Source organism: Hemiscyllium ocellatum, chromosome 19, assembly GCF_020745735.1.
Source record: "Hemiscyllium ocellatum isolate sHemOce1 chromosome 19, sHemOce1.pat.X.cur, whole genome shotgun sequence".
Lineage (NCBI taxonomy): Eukaryota > Metazoa > Chordata > Chondrichthyes > Orectolobiformes > Hemiscylliidae > Hemiscyllium > Hemiscyllium ocellatum.
Genome location: NC_083419.1, coordinates 44,013,544 through 44,030,929, shown reverse-complemented (window position 1 = coordinate 44,030,929; position 17,386 = coordinate 44,013,544). Strand labels below are relative to the sequence as shown.

General features: G+C 41.3%; 1 protein-coding gene across 2 annotated transcripts in view; it reads right to left on the bottom strand.

Annotated features, from left to right (window-relative positions):
- Positions 1–4,118: 4,118 nt before the first annotated feature.
- mkrn1 (makorin, ring finger protein, 1) overlaps positions 4,119–17,386 on the bottom strand; it is a 61,796-nt gene continuing 48,528 nt past the window's right edge. The window contains exons 7-9 of one of the 2 annotated variants that reach the window (XM_060839876.1): positions 16,877–16,987; positions 15,139–15,283; positions 4,119–6,168 (exon numbers count right to left, since the gene is read on the bottom strand). In XM_060839876.1, coding sequence (XP_060695859.1) covers positions 5,959–6,168; positions 15,139–15,283; positions 16,877–16,987 — 466 coding nt within the window. In that variant the 3' untranslated portion in view covers positions 4,119–5,958. The remainder of the gene's footprint in view (positions 6,169–15,138; positions 15,284–16,876; positions 16,988–17,386) is intronic. The other variant, XM_060839875.1, reaches the window with a different exon arrangement.

Below are 17,386 nucleotides of genomic sequence, written 5' to 3'. Positions count from 1 at the left end.
CCAAAACCCTATTTTTAGTTGTATAAGTTTTGCCTTTGTTTGTTACCAAAATGCAATATCTTGCATTATCTAAATTAAACTCCATCTGTCACACTTCAGCCCATGGATCTAATCGATCAAGATCTCGTTGTAATCTTAGATAACTTTTTCACTGTCCACTCTACCACCAATCTTAGTGTCATCCGCAAACTTACTAACCATGCTTTCTATATTCTCATCTAAATCATTTATATAAATTTCAGACAAAAGTGGACTCAGTGATCCCATGGAACACTGCTGGTCATAGGCCTCCAGTCCAAAAAAACCAACATCCATCGTCATTCTCTTGTATGCCATGTCCTATGTAATAAATGATAATGATGGCTCACAAACTTTCTAGCTGCCTGTATTTTCTGTGGTCTTGAGGAATCAGCATTCCAGGTTTAAATAGATTGAGAGGTCCATCCCCCTCTTTCATTAGTTGTAGAGCAGGCTTTGTTTGCACTTTAGTCCTCGGTTTCTTATCTTTGGCTAACGTGGTGTGTGATAGGTAGAAACCCCCGAGCCTGGCCTTAACAGGTCCAAGGCAGTGAACAGCTGAGGTGGCTTCTTGGGCCAGCTGTCTACTCTTCTACTAGTATGTTTGCAAGTTTTGAGAAGATTTGTAGCTCAGGATGTAAGTTTGCTCACTAAGCTGCGAGGTCCATTTTCAGACATTTCATTACCATACTAGGTAACATCATTAGTGAGCTTCTGGTAAAGCATTGGTTGTATGGCCTGTTTTTGTTTGTGTGTTTAGGTTTCCTTGGGTTGGTGATGTCATTGACTTGAATCCCTTTGGGGAAAAAGAACAGGCAATGTTTTTTGTTGATAAGAGTTCCAGTTGGACTGCCATGCTTCTAGTAATTCTCACGTGTCTCTGTTTGGCTTGTCCTAGGATAGATGTGTTGTCCCAGTCGAAGAGGTGTACTTCCTCATCTGTATGTAAAGATACTATTGAGAGTGGGTCATGTATTTTTGTGGTTTGTTGATGTACGCATATCCTAGTGGCTAGTTTTCTGCCTGTTTGTCCAATGTAGTGTTTGTTACAATTCTTGCAAGGTATTTTGTAAATGACTTAGTTTTGCTACTCTTTATAGGGTCTTTCAAGTTCAGTAGCTGCTGTTTTAGTATGTTAGTGGGCTACCCTGATGCCAAGAGATGAGTAGTCTGGTAGTCATTTCAGAGATGTCTTTGATGTAGGGGAGAGTGGCTAGGATTCCTAGATGTCCAGGAAGAGTTTAGTTAATTAATTCATTTGTTTAATTGTTTTACAGAGGATTAATAAGTGTTGGGTTATTGGTTTAGCTAGTAGTTGGGAAGCAGAAATTTGGAATGCTGCAATCTTGAAGAACCTTGGTAGTTCTTAAAGCTTAAACTCAGCTAAAAGATGTGAAGTTGAAGCACCCAGCATCTTGCATTCAGGATTGAAACACAAGCAAACCAACTTTAGAAAAAAACAATTTATACAGCATGAAACGAGCATTCTGATTGAATGCACTATCATTAATATACATATGTGGTATTAACAGTTAACAACCTTAGATAAATGATTAAATGCAAATCAGGCTAGCCACTCTAATTGGTATGCATTGCCATGGTCTCATAACAGGATTGGATGTCTGCATACTTTTCACTGAGGAAAAGAAATGAAATATCTACATATTCCTTTTGCTTGTAAAGAACAATGTGTAATGGTTTAAGATGACAGCCACTCTCTGCACTCCCACGGTAACAAATATACAATCAAGAAATCAATTGTGTCTAGATTTATTCTTCAGCATTTGACTTGGATCCACTTAACATCATCTGCACAGATGGATGGAGGGAAGAAGTGAATAAATAGGAATAAAGGAGAGATCATATCATAGATGCCACAGCAAGACCAATTGACCCAGTGCCTCCCTTACTTTCCCCTAAATATCCCCAGATTTGTTTCCTCTGCAGATAATAAACGAGAGCCATGAATGAATTTGCCTTGACCACACATTCAGGCAGTGCATTCATATCCCAACCACTCTCTGCTTAAAAGTCTTTCCTCATATCACCCCAGCATCTTTGGCCTACCACCTTAAATTGGTGACCTCTGGCTTTCAATTTTTCTACAAAATGAAAGTGGCTCCCTATCTACTTTGTCCATACCCCTTAAATCTTGATAAAGACATTCAAGATTTTAACAGGTTTAAAAATAGAGGAGCAGAAAGAGAGGGAAGGAATGACTAATATGATGGAAGCCAGGATAAATATCAAGAGAAAATGGTATGAGGCAGAGAGTCAATAATGAGACAAGAAACAACATTGCATTTATCAGTGATAATGATGCAAATGGGAAAATGCAGTATGAAGAGCAAAGAAAAAACAACAAATGGTGCAGAGGTAATGATCTGAAATTGCTGAACGCACTGTTGTGTCGGGAACATTGTAATGTGACTAGGCTATACTAAATATTGGTCCTAATGAAAGTAAGAACTCAAGAAGAATGGGATGATTCGAGTCAGAACAGACAAGTATATTTCCTTCCAGGTTGGTCAAATAAACACCAAATTCAATTCATACAATGATGCACTTCTTTTTGATCGGGGGAATAAGAACCCCACTTCATTTTTTTGCAGCGTATTTCTTTGGAAGGAGAACTCAAAAGCAGGGAGAAGTTCTATAAGTTATATAGAATCTTGTTAACACCACAATTGAAATACCGTGCGACAACTACAAAAAGGATATTACAAAGTGCTGAGAAGATCAGAATTGAGTGACGCAGTTATCAGAAAAGACTGTCAACAGCCAAGCACTCTTTTAGCTGGAGAGATTAAAAAAGCCTGACAGATTTTCAAAATTGTGAACGGTGGCTGTGAAGAAATTCTCTGCTCATCAGAACAGTTCTACAGGTTTTCTTTGATTGGGGAGACGGAAAACATAATTGCGTCCCCTCCTTCAATGTAACATATCAAGAAACAGAGTTTCAATCTGGAAACTGCTTGAAGTTTGAATTTGTAGGAGCCCAGAGCTGTTAAATAATTCTTCAGTCTTCTCACTGAAGACATTTCCTAGTGAACTATACCTTAAGAAGGTACTGATGCAATTATTATAAAAACATGCACAAACTAACCGAGTTAGCATCCCATGGGTTATCAACCTTCCTTGGACATTTGTCATTATGTATTATACATGGTAGCAGTGAGCACATTTGGAGAAATCCCAGATCAAAGGTATTAACTGATTCTAGAAAAATCAAGTCCCATTTTGGATTTGCATTATATTCTGAACAAACCCAACATATGGACTGTGGAATGCAAGATACACCTCAGTCTAGCACTGCTTTGAGCAAGCCAATGCTTGTACTTCCTCTTCCTGAATTAACAATTCGTTATAATGGTCCTCATTAAATATCAAAGATACATTAGATTTCAGCAATACTAAGTAGTGGAATATATTCAATTAAACCTGTGCTCATAATGCACCTTTGGAGTGCACTCCATATGTCAATTGTCCATATTGTCAGATGGTGGAAACTTCCATGATTTCAGCTCAGGCCCAGTTAAGATTTAGATCTAAGGTCCAAAGGTAAAAGAGGTGTTCTAACATTTATACACACGTGCTTCTGATGAAGGACCACTCGACTGGAAAAAAAAGTTAACTGATTTCTCTCCACAGATGCTGCCAGACCTACTGTGTTTTCCAGCAATTTCATTTTGGTTTCTGATTTACAGTATCTGCAGTTCTTTCGGTTTTTTTAATTTAAATTTGTTCTAACACTTAACCCTATTCATAAGTGCAAGCTTAGCATTTAAAAATATACAAGATTCTAAATTTATACAACTCAAAATAAGCACACATTGCTGCTACACAATATTGTATATGACAAACAGCATACTAAACAGCCAACAATTTTTTGTGACAAGTGGTGAATTTTGAATGCTAAGTAATTAGACATAAAAGGTGCATCCATAAACTGCTTACTTGACTAATACTCCAGTAATTTTAATTACAAATTTTCCGGCCAATTCATTAAGATAGTATATTCATCATTCCACATACAATATTCATTATACATCACCTTCATTAAGTATATGACCATCTTAGTTTTTTAATCCAAGACACACATAGGACATTTACAACATGGTTTAGAGCAAAAAGGTATTTATTTAGAAAAATGCTGTTTTGTACTTGTAATATGACAGTTTAAAGAGTAATTGTTCCAGCTACATTTCCCAAAGTATGCAACTGCTCTCAAACAGCATTGAGAATCTACATTTCCTCCCATTTGCATTGCCAAAATGATTAGGCTCTCAACAGCAAACCTCTTCAACAAATTCAGACCTCATGTGCAGTTACGTGCAGTTCCACAAATAGGAAAACAGGGCCAATATGCATTGTCACATATCCAAGAAACACCACAAATACTCAGGTTCCCATGCTTCCACTAAAACTTAATTGAATCCTAATATCTCTTAAAGGAGAATAGGAACAGGTATCCCAGTTTTCAGTCTGCAGAGTTCAAAATGCGCAGATACCCACGAAGCCAGTGACCAAGCATGTGGAGTTTAAATTCTTATAATAGTAGATTGTAGAAATAGGTATGCTCAATTGAACGTCATTCATTATGACTCACAGTATATCGAACGAATAGGTGGGCATTTGTAAAGAAGAAAATGGTGGCAGTTAATCTGCCTAAATCATAAATTTACACACTTATAACCTGCAACTAATTAATTTACTACTTTACAAAAGATTTACCCTGAATATTCCCAAACATCAGATTGAGCCAGTATCACAAGAACACCTATTTCTTAATGTTAAGAATCCAAATGAAATCTGAACTGAAATCAGTCAGATAAACTTGTCACAAGATATAAAATGAGATTTATATGAAAAAGGGATAAATAACAAGACTTTGGTAATTCCCATAATTTTGTGTCATTATTTTATCTAGATTAGATGAAAGATTTAAATAAGCTAACTAACTGAGAAATGTCAGTCAGAACAGCCAATAGTTAATAAATAAAAAAACACCTATAATATATGGAACAGTTAACCTCACATTTCTTGTGGAATCTGATAGTGCTATATTCATGTTTTTTTTTTGCTTTTAGAAATGTCATCACTTCACATGACCATAGCAAACAACTTCTCTCAAACAGGGTACTTAAAGAGGGAATCTTAACAGTAGGATCCTTTTTCAAACTTGAACTGAAAATAATTCTGATTAACAGTCTTTTATTTTTGATGTGAGTTTATTTTAAAAATTTTTTTGGATAAACGGAGTATATTATTATTATTGAAGAGAATCAGTGAGAGGGAGTTACTGAGTCGAACAATATGAGGAAAGAAATAATTCCTGAAACAAAATAAAGTGGTCTGGTTATTTTAACAGCATATGGATAATTCAGCTCCCTCATAAGCTGGACTCAGTCACTAAGTCAGGTTCTCCTAAGCTCTATCAGCATACTATATAAAATTAAAAAAATATAAAGACGGGAAAAAACCACAGATGTTAATCATAATTATTTTGTACTTTGACTTGTAAAAGGTCATTGACTGCATGATGCCCTCTTTAAAATAAATGTAATTATGTGGGGAGGACATTGTATACAATAACACAACCTGTAAAATGAGTCAAGGTGCCCTTGTTGGTTTCATGCACACAAGTGGTCATATTGATTTGATAACCAAGGACAGACACCTATATTCAGGTCAAGTACCTAAATTCAACTCTTATCCACATGGAACCACTTGCTATATTTACCTTCCAAGTTATCATCTTGGATAAAGCAAATTAGTTTAACTTATATTTTGCACTATCGACAAGAACTCTGCACAAATGTCCAAAGTGAAACTGCACCCTGAATGCCTGGCCTGCCCAAGATATATGGCACTGCCACAACACAGGAAAAGCTATTGTCTAAAAAACAATGAACAACAGTCCAGAATCCACAATGAGTGCTATAGGTCAAACTCATAATAATCAACATCCATTTCATCATGAAACAAGTCCCACTCATCATCAGTATCTGAAAAGTCATCGTCGTGGCCATCTGCCAAAAGCATAAGTAACACTTCGCCAAGTTCAAAGGTGACCATTTCATCATTTTCATAGGAATCAGTATTTTCTCTCTCTTCAATGAAATTCCAAAAATGCGTCCTCCGTTGGTTCTGTGATAAAACATATGTAATTAAACAAATTAAAACATTGTTTTAAAATATCAGCAGTATTGAACTGGCCTTCAAATGAAATTGTTAGCTTTTAAAAAAAGTCTACTGCTGGACAGCTGGTATGTGTTGCAAGGTGACGCCAATAGCATGGATTCAATTCCTGGACTACCCGAGATTACAATGAAGGATTTTCCTTCTCAACCTCATTCCCAACTCAAGGCATTGTGACCTTCAGGTTAAACCATCACCAGTCATCCCTTTCTAAAGAGAGAGCATCACTATGGTCTGGTAAGACGATGGTAACTTCACTATTTTAGGCATAATTCCCTTTCTTCTCACGCTTGAAGTCTGGATATTTGCTGACAATTGCACAATAACTCCTCAGATATTAAAACAGTCTATGTCCATTTGTAGCAAAATCTGGAAAACATTCCAGCTTCGGCTGTTTAGGGGCGGCACAGTGGCTCAGTTGTTAGCACCGCTGCCTCACAGTGCCAGGGTCTGGGTTCGTTTCCTGTCTCGGGCGACTGTCTGTGTGGAGTTTGCACACTCTCCCCAGTGTCTGCGAGGGTTTCCTCCAGGTGCTCCAGTTTCCTCTCACAACCCAAAGATGTGCAAGTCAACTGAATTGGCTATGCTGAATTGTCCCATTGCATTAGGTGCATTAGTCAGAGGTATGTGTGGGATAGGGTAATGGGTCTGGGTGGGTTACTCTTTGGTGGGTCGGTGTTGGGCTGAAGGGCCTGTTTCCACTCTAATAAGTGATCAATCCAAGCAGGAATGTGGTCCAGTGACAACTAATACTTATGTCACACAATTGCAGGACAATGACCAAGTTCTTAAAGAGAGAATCTTACTATCACTTAACATAAAGACATACAGCACAGAAACACACCCTTCGGTCCAACTCGTCCATGCTGACCAGATATCCCAACCCAATCTAGTCCCACCTGCCAGCAGCTGGTCCATATCCCTCTAAACCTTCCTATTCATATACCCGTCCAGATGCCTTTGAAATGTTGTAACTGTACCAGCCTCCAACACTTCCTTTGGCAGCTCATTCCATACACATACCACCCTCAGTGAAAAAGTTGCCCTTAAGGTCTCTTTTATATCTTTCCCCTCTCACCCTAAACCTATGCCCTCTAGATCTGGACTCCATCACCCCAGGGAAAAGACTGTCTATTTATCCTATCCAGGCCCCTCATGATTTTATAAATCTCTATAAGGTCACCCTTCAGCCTCCGACGCTCCAGGGAAAACAGCCCTAGCCCATTCAACCTCTTCCCTATAGCTCAAATCCTCCAACCCTGGCAACATCCTTGTAAATCTTTTCTGAACCCTTTCAAGTTTCACAACATCTTTCCAATAGGAAGGAGACCAGAACTGCACGCAATATTCCAACAGCGGCATAACCAATGTCCTGTACAGCCGCAACATGACCTCCCAACTCCTGTACTCAATACTCTGACCAATAAAGGAAAGCATACTAAATGCCTTCTTCACCACCCCATCTACCTGCGACTCCATTTTCAAGGAACTATGATCCTGCACTCCAAGGTCTCTTTGTTCAACAACACTCCGTAGAACCTTACCATTAAGTGTATAAGTCCTGCTAAGATTTGCTTTCCCAAAATGCAGCACCTCACATTTATCTGAATTAAACTCCATCTGCCACTTCTCGGCCCATTGGCCCATCTGGTCAAGATCCTGTTGTAATCTGAGGTAATCTTTGCTGTCCACTACAGCTCCAATTTTGGTGTCATCAGTAAATTAACTGTACCTTTTATGCTCACATCCAATCACTTATATAAATGACAAAAAGTAGTGGACCCAGCACCGATCACTGTGGCACTCCACTGGTCACAGGCCTCCAATCAACCCTCCACCACCACCCCCTGTCGTCTACCTTTGAGCCAGTTCTGTATCCAAATTCTGGATTTGAGTGGTGCTAGAAGAGCACAGCAGTTCAGGCAGCATCTGAGGAGCAGTAAAATCGATGTTTCGGTCAAAAGCCCTTCATGAGAAATATAGGCAGAGTGCCTGAAGGGTGGAGAAATAAATGAGAGGAGAGTGGGGGTGGGGAGAAAGTAGCATAGAGTACAATAGGTGAGTGGGGGAGGGGATGAAGGTGATAGGTCAGGGAGGAGAGGGTGGAGTGGATAGATGGAAAAGAAGATAGGCAGGTAGGACAAGTCATGGGGACAGTGCTGAGCTGGAAGTTTGGAACTAGGGTGAGGTGGGGGTAAAGGGAAATGAGGAAACTATTGAAGTCCACATTGATGCTCTGCGGTTGAAGTGCTCCGAGGCAGAAGATGAGGCATTCTTCCTCCAGGCGTCAATGGTGATGGAGCGGCGGTGAAGGAAGCCCAGGACCTCCATGTCCTTGGCAGAGTGGGAGGGGGGAGTTGAAATGTTGGGCCACAGGGCGGTATGGTTGATTGGTGCGGGTGTCCCAGAGATGTTCACTAAAGTGCTCTAAGAGGCATCCAGTCTCCCCAATGTAGAGGAGACTGCATCGGGAGCAATGGATATAATAAATTATATTGGTAGATGTGCAGGTAAAACTTTGATGGATGTGGAAGGCTCCTTTAGGGCCTTGGATGGAGGTGAGGGAGGAGGTGCGGGTGCAGGTTTTGCAATTCCTGCCCTGTCAGGGGAAGGTGCCAGGACAGGAGGGTGGGTTGTAGGGGGGCATGGACCTAACCAGGTAGTCATGGAGGGAACGGTCTTTGCGGAAGGCGAAAGGGGTGGGGAGGGAAATATATCCCTGGTGGTGGGGTCGTTTGGAGGTGGCGGAAATGTCGGCGGATGATTTGGTTTATGCAAAGGTTTGTAGGGTGGAAGGTTAGCACCAGGGGCACTCTGTCCTTGTTACGATTGGAGGGGTGGGGTCTGAGGGCGGAAGTGCGGGATGTACAAGAGATGCGTTGGAGGGCATCTTTAACCACGTGGGAAGGGAAATTGCGGTCTCTAAAGGAGGCGGCCATCTAATGTGTTCTGTGGTGGAAATGGTCCTCCTGGGAGCAGACACGGCGGAGACGGAGGAATTGGGAATACAGGATAGCATTTTGCGGTAGGAAGAGGTGTCCTCGAGTTGGCGTCTGGCTTCAGCGGTGTAGAGGCCAATGTGCCAGACTACCACTGTGCCTCCTTTATCTGCTGGCTTAAAGGTGAGGTCGGGATTGGAGCACAGGGAGCGGAGAGCTGCACATTTTGAGGGTGAGAGGTTGGAGGGGGGGAGGGAGTTAGACAGGTTAAGGCGGTTAATGTCCAGGCGGCAGTTGGAAATGAAGAGGTCAAGGGTGGGTAATAGGTCAGCACGCGTTGTCCAGGTGGATGCAGTATGTTGGAGTCGTCGGAAGCTGGGTGGGAGTCCTGATTGTGAAAGTAAGCTCTGACGTGGAGGTGGCGGAAGAAGTATTCGATGTCACGGCATGTATTAAATTCATTGATGAGTGGGCGGAGGGGGATGGAGGGGAGTCCTTTGCTGAGGACTGATCGTTCGTCCTCAGTGAGGGAGAGGTCTGGAGGGATGGTGAAAACTCGGCAGGGCTGGGAGCTGAGATCTGGTGTGGGTGTGGAACTGGGAGTGGGGGCAGAGCCGATAATGAGTGGGTGGTGGTAGTGGGGGAAATGGGGGTGGAGTCATGAGCATGGGGTGGTGTACCCCTCAGGGTTCTTTGGGGGGGGGGGGGGGGGGGGTTGGTGACAGTTGTGTCAGCAGAATGCAGTTGAGTGGTGTTGGTGGGGATGAAGTCGCAAACATGGCAGTGGGGGGGGGGGGGGTCAGAGGTCACTGAGCGTGTTACATCAGCCATGATGTGAGGGGCGGATGTGATGTCACATGTGGTGCATGCAGAATTGAGAGGGGCGGATGTGGCATCATCGATCACATGGGGGTGGTGGCTGCACCAGCCAATGGCTAATGGCGTCCGAGCAGTTCCAAAGGCCGGGGAAATCTACTGGAATGTTTGAGGAGCGCTGGTTATGGAGTTGGGTAGATAAACGTTTGTTGTACTTACAGTATTTGATGTTTGAGATGGTGGAATGGCTAGTTCTCCCTGTATTCCATGAAATCGAACCTTGCTCACCAGTCTGCCATGGGGAACCTTGTTGACTGCCTTAATGAAGTCCATATAGATCACATCTACAGCTCTGCCCTCATTAATCCTCTCGGTTAGTTCTTCAAAAAACTCAATCAAGTTTGTGAGACATGATTTCCCACGCACAAAACCAGGTTGACGATTCCTAATCAGTCCTTGCCTTTCCAAACACATGTACATCCTGTCCCTCAGGATTCCCTCCAACAACTTGCCCACCACCGATTTCAGGCTCACTGGTCTATAGTTCCCTGACTTGTCCTCACCACATCCATTAAACAGCAGCACAACGTTAGCAAACCTCCAGTCTTCCGGCACCTCACCTGTGACCATCGATGATACAAATAACTCAATAAGAAGCCCAACAATTACTTCCCTAGTTTCCCACAGAGTTCTAGGGTAGATCTGATCAGGTCTTGGGGATTTATCCACCTTTACGTGTTTCAGGATATCCAGCACTTCCTCCTCTGTAATATGGACATTTTGCAAGATCTCACCATCTATTTCCCTACAGTCTATATCTTCCATATCCTTTTTCACACTAAATCCTGCTGCAAAATACCTGCATTGTATCTCCCCCATCTCCTACAGCTTCACACAAAGGTCACCTCGCTGATCTTTGAGGGGCCCTATTCTCTCCCTAGTTACCCTTTTGTCCTTAATATATTTGTAAAAACCCTTTGGATTCTCCTTAACTCTATTTGCCAAATTTATCTCATGTCCCATTGTTGCCCTCCTGATTTCCCTCTTAAGTATACTTCGACTGCCTTTATCCTCACTTGATCTATCCTATCTATACGTGACATATGCTTTCTTCTTTTTCTTAACCAAAACCCTCAATTTCTTTAGTCATCCAGCATTCCCTATATCTACCTGCCTTTCCTTTCACCTGAACAGGAATATACTTTCTCTGGATTCTCGTTATCTCATTTCTGAAGGCTTCCCATTTTCCAGCCGTCTCTTTACCTGCAAACATCTGCGCCCAATCAATGTTTGAAAGTTCTTGCCTAATACTGTCAAAATTGGCGTTCCTCCAATTTAGAACTTCAACTTTTAGATCTGGTCTATCCTTTTCCATCACTATTTTAAAACTAATAGAATTATGGTCGCTGGCCCCAAAGTGACACATCAGTCACCTGCCCTGCCTTATTTCCCAACAGTAGGTCAAGTTTTGCACCTTCTCTAGCAGGTACATCCACATACTGAATCAGAAAATGTCCTATACATACTTAAATTCCTCTCCATCTAAACCCTTAACACAATGGCAGTTCCAGTCTATGTTTGGAAAGTTAAAATCCCCTACCATAACCACCCCTATCAGCATTCCGAAAAGACCACCGTGACTCCCTCGTCAGGTCAGCACCCCACACCAACCCAACCCCCACTCCTGGCACCTTCCCCCGCAACCGCAAGAAATGCAAAACTTGGGTCCACACCTCCCCCCTTACTTCCCTCCAAGGCCCCAAGTGATCCTTCCATATCCGCCACAAATTCACCTGCACCTCCACATACATCATTTACTGCATCCGCTGCACCCGATGTGGCCTCCTCTATACTGGGGAAACAGGCTGCCTACTTGCGGAACGTTTCAGAGAACACCTCTGGGACACCCGGACCAACCAACCCAACCACCCCGTAGCTCAACACTTCAACTTCCCCTCCCACTCCACCAAGGACACGTAGATCCTTGAACTTCTCCAACGCCAGACCATAGCAACATGACAGCTGGAAGAAGAGCACCTCATCTTCCGCCTAGGAACCCTCCAACCACAAGGGATGAACTCCGATTTCTCCAGTTCCCTCATTTCCCCTCCCCCCACCTTGTCTCAGTCAAATCCATCGAACTCAGCACCGCCTTCCTAACCTGCAATCTTCTTCCTGACCTCTCCGCCCCCATCCCCACTCCGGCCTATCATCCTCACCTTGACCTCCTTCCACCTATCGCATTTCCAACACCCCTCCCCCAAGTCCGTCCTCCCTACCTTTTATCTTAGCCTGCTTGGCACACTCTCCTTATTCCTGAAGAAGGGCTCATGCCCGAAACGTCGATTCTCCTGCTCTTTGAATGCTGCCTGACCTGCTGCGCTTTTCCAGCAACACATTTTCAGCATATAAATACCATGACTACAAGAATGGGTCAGCAGTCGCAACAGAGATTCCCAAAGTGGAAGTTGGGACCCCAGGTGGGGTCGTAAGCTTGCAGGCAGCAATAGCAGCCAAGAGTTCCACCTACTTCTTCACATTCCTATAGGTCTCTCTCGCCCATAGGTCTTCTCTGCTAACACTCGACCTTTCAGTTTTGACATAGCGACAATTTTCATTCCTCAAAATTCAGTCACAGTTGAAAAAAAATTCAGGAACACCAGACAAGGGGTTTTGTGGTGGGCAACTCACCTTTTGCCCCAGTGCATATTCACCATCTACAAGAGATAATCAGGATGTGATGGAATATGCTCCACTTGCCTCAATGAGTGCAACTCTGTCCAGGAAAAGGCAGCCCACTTTATTGGCATGACACCCACCATTTTAAAAACGGACTCCCTCCACCAGCAATACAGACTGACAACTGTGTAGCACCTGTAAGATGTACTGTAGCAATTTACCATGGATACTTTGACAGCATCTTTGAATACAGCAATCTCCACCAGCTAAGAGGATAATGACAATACATGCACAGGAGCATCATCCTAAAGTTCCCCTCTCAGCCATATGCCATCACGTCTTAGAAATATGCTACTGTTCCCTCAATGACATGGTTGAAAATCTTGGAACTCCCTTCCTAAAAACATTGTGGGTGCACTTACACTCAATGGAATGGAGTCAGGAAGGCAATTCAACACCACCTTCAAGAACAACTAGCTATTGGGCAATAAATACAGGGCCAGCCAGCAACATCTATATCGCAAGAATATAACAAAAAAGAAATCCATGCAGATTTGTTGAGGATCAGTATTTTCAGCCTAAATAGACAGATATTACCACACAGTAACAAGAATAGACAATCAGGCCCTTGAGCCTGCTCCATCATTCTGTAAGATTATGGTTCATCTGTGCCGAACTCCATATGCCTGTCTTGGGTTCATATCCCTTGATACCCCTGCTTAATAAAATTTAAATCTGAGATGGACAAATCTCAATAATGGAATTAGCATCGACTACCATTTGAGGAATAGTGTTCCAAACCTCCCGAACTGTTTGCATTTAGAAGTGCTTTCTAATATCTCCTGAATGGACTGGCCTTAATTCTTAGACTATATCCCCTGGTTCCAGAATCTTCAACTAGTGGAAATAGGTTATCTTTACCCACCCTGTCTTTCCCTGTAACATCTTGAATCGTTGACTGGATCACCTCTTAATCTTCTAAAGGTCCTGAAGAAGGGCTCATGCCCGAAACATCGACTCTCCTGCTCCTTGGATGCTGCCTGACCTGCTGCGCTTTTCCAGCAACACATTTTCAGCTCTGATCTCCAGCATCTGCAAGTCCTCACTTTCTCCTAAATTCTAGCTAACAAAGATATAATTTGTCTAATGGCTCATCACAATCCCTCAAATCTGAGTATCATCCTTGTGAATCTGCGTTGAACTCACTCTAAGGCCAAAACATTCTTCCCGAGGTCTGGTGTCCAAATCTACTCTCAGTACTCTAATTAGGGTCTAACTAGAGTTTTGTACAAGAGTAGCGTAACATTTGCAGCCTTATACACCAGCCCTTTCAATGAGAAGGCCTGCATTCCACTAGCTTTCTAGATTATTGTCTAGCAAGGATAGGCAAAGTTAAGCGAAATCTTTATTTGCAATACGTGCATGTTTAAGGACAAGAGATTACATGATAATTGCACCAGGAAGAGTCAATGGAAAGAAGCATTTAAATTTTGTCTTCAGGTTGTACTGACAAAACAGTGGCATAAAAAATGAAGTGCTTCAGGTATAAACTGGATCAACTGATTTGCAAGTATATTTAGCCACATGGTCCAACAGCACTCAGACAGCCAGTGCAGAAGTAGAGGCAGTCAATTTCTTACCATTTCCATGTAACCCTCATCAACTCTCTGTCACCTCTTCAAAAACTCCAGCAAGTTGACTAGACATTATTCCATTAAAATTTTACTAAAGTCCACAAGCTGTATATCCTTTTTCCAATACTTCTACTAAACTAACATAATAATGCTAAACAATTACTTTTTTTTATTCACTCATGCAATGTGGACATCACTGGCCAGACTAATATTTATTGCCCATGCCTAGTTGCTCTTAAGAGGACGAGCTGCTTCTTGAACCTCTGCAGTCCACATGCTGTAGGTTGACCCACAATGGTCTGAGGGAGGGAATATATAAGTATCAAAATGCACCTGCAGTAGAAGACATTAGGAAATCTCCACTCATTCTTAATTTGGTCCCAAATCATTTAATTAGAACACGATAATGCAAAATATGAAATGTATCCTCATCAAGACCAGCATGTAAAAAGTTGTAAAACCAAAATATTGCAGATGCTACAAATTTGAAATGAAAACGGAAAATGCTAAAATCACTCAGCAGGTCAGGTAGAATCTATGGGGTGTGAGCACAGTTAATGTCTCAGGTCATAACCTTTCATCAGAACTGAACTTTTCTGTTATAAAATTATTGTTTCATTATATTCTATCCTATCACACCATAACTCCCCATAGTGTTTGGTGCATAAGCCAAAGGGAAATGGGTCTGGGTGTGTTAGCCTTCAGAGGGTCGGTGCGGACTTGTTGGACTGATGACTTGTTTCCACACTGTAAAGGAATCTAACTCATTCAATACAGCTTTTAAATGAAATTATTAGCATAAATGTAACATTCTTCATAAAACCTTACTTCATATATGGTAATGTACCTACCCGATATCTCCCCACTGATGCAACTGGTTTCCTTGGTGGTTGTGGTTCTTCCAGACGACCATCAGGGTACGCATGTTTGTAGAAACAGTTACTCCCAAAGGGACAAGTGCCACGCCCCTGATCAAAGTATCGACATGCCTTGTTGCTGCATATAAGATATTATCGAATAATGAAAACTATTAACAAGAGCATTTATAATGTAACATATTTAAATGTGCAACCAAGACAGGAAATACTTTGTAGATCTGTGGAAAGAGGAAGAGTTAACATTTCAAGTTGACTGATCTTAAACTTAAAGTCTGTTGCTCTCTCACCATAATACAGCCTGACCAACTATTCCCAGCATTTCCCATTCTTACTTCAGTTTCCAGCATCCACAGAATTCTTTGTGATTAATGTTTAAATGTGTATTTGTTAGTTATTTGTGACTATGCTCCACTCTCCCCTCCAGTTTAGTGCCAAGTAATAACGCGCTCCCAAATCAGATCAATGTTGATCTTCAACCAATTAAAATGTACGTACAGCCCAGGAAGAACTTCCTTAATGTACATCCAGAGGCAAAAGTATACTGCAATATTAATCATAGGAGTGTGCCTATACTGGTCGAGAAATGTAACATGATTTGAGATTAAATAATGAATAGAATGGTCTAATACAACAGATAGAAGCTTGGAAAATGCGACAAGAAACTAAACTGCTCAAAATGAATATTGCAAAATAGATAACTTTTCTATGATTTTACTTGATTTACTTTGTTAGGAGAAAGAAAGAATATTTGAAGAATGTTTTCTCAGAAAATTAGACTTTTTACAGTGTCCCAGAAACTAATTTACAACACAAGAAGAAAATGCACTGAATTTTCTCCAAAAGAAATTCACACCACTGCTTTATGGTGGTCAACGAACTGCATCAATCTCACAAACTATATCCAATGTTAACCATGTGTCTCTAACTCAGCTGTACCCCAAATGGTAAATGAAGTAGGATTTCAAGTTTTCTGCATTTTCATTAACTCTGAATTATTGTAAATTTACACTGAAAATTTAAGCACAGCATGACTGAAAGTTACCATTTGAAGTCCATTATAGTGAATTTCCTTTTGTTCTCCCTACTAAGGCTTCTTTCACTTGGCTCTTAATATTTTTAAACATCATTCCAACACGTAGCATGAAGTTTGCTGCATTAAAATGGGTAAAGTTTCCACAATTGCATTTTCTTATATGTGCTTTGCTTAAAGCAGGAGTTTTTGATGGCTTCAAAATAGAATTTTCAGATCAATAAAATAAACTGTGACTTAAGCAAAATATTACTCCATGCTTTTCTCAGGTACTTAATTGCTTTGGCTGATTTCCATTTACTTTACAATAGGTTCTTATTTGCTTGCATGTACTGATCTGATGCTTAGAAGGTTTTGGTTTAAAGGTACCATAAGCAATCTTGCTGATGAAATTGAAAATCAGACTGAGGAAATTCCTGCCAGGGTGCCAAGTATGTCAATATTAGCTTTAAAATTTTCAGCAAAAGGAACTACAAAATTGCACAATTCCCTCTAGCTGCAACTCCATAAGGACTGATACTGAAGAAAAACCAATGCTGAGAGTTTTTAATTCTCTCTCCAAAATGCCATTTGAGGAAGTAAAGAAAAATTATAAATTTGCCCAAAAATGTCATAATGTTGAAAATATATAAACTGAAGAGGCAAGATGTTAGTAAAGTCTAGAGAGGCGAATAACATTACCTCATTGCCTCTTTGTATTTCTTGATAAGTTTTTGTTTTTCTTCCTTGTCTTCTACCCAGTATTCACTTGGAATGACAAAATTTGATGTAATTCGACACTCAGGACAGGATCTGTAAAATTAAATTCAAGTACAATTAGTACAAAGTCATCAGAATGGCTAGATGTAATGAGTGGAGTGCCACAGGGATCAGTGCTAGGGCTTCAACTGTTTATATCAATGATTTGGATGAAAAGACAAAACAATATAGGTAAAAAGTAGGTTGTGAAGAGAACCAAGTATCTGCAAAGGTATACAGATAGAGTGTGAGCAGATAAAATATGGCACATAATGCAAGAGATGCTAAGAAGCTGGGCGATGTGTTAATTGTTGCGGCAATCATAGAATCCCTACAGTGTGGAATCAGGCCCTTCGGCCCAACAAGTTCACACCAACCCTCTAAAGAGTAATCCACCTGTACCCATTACCCTACCCTATTAACCTATATTTACCCCTGACCAATGCACCTAAC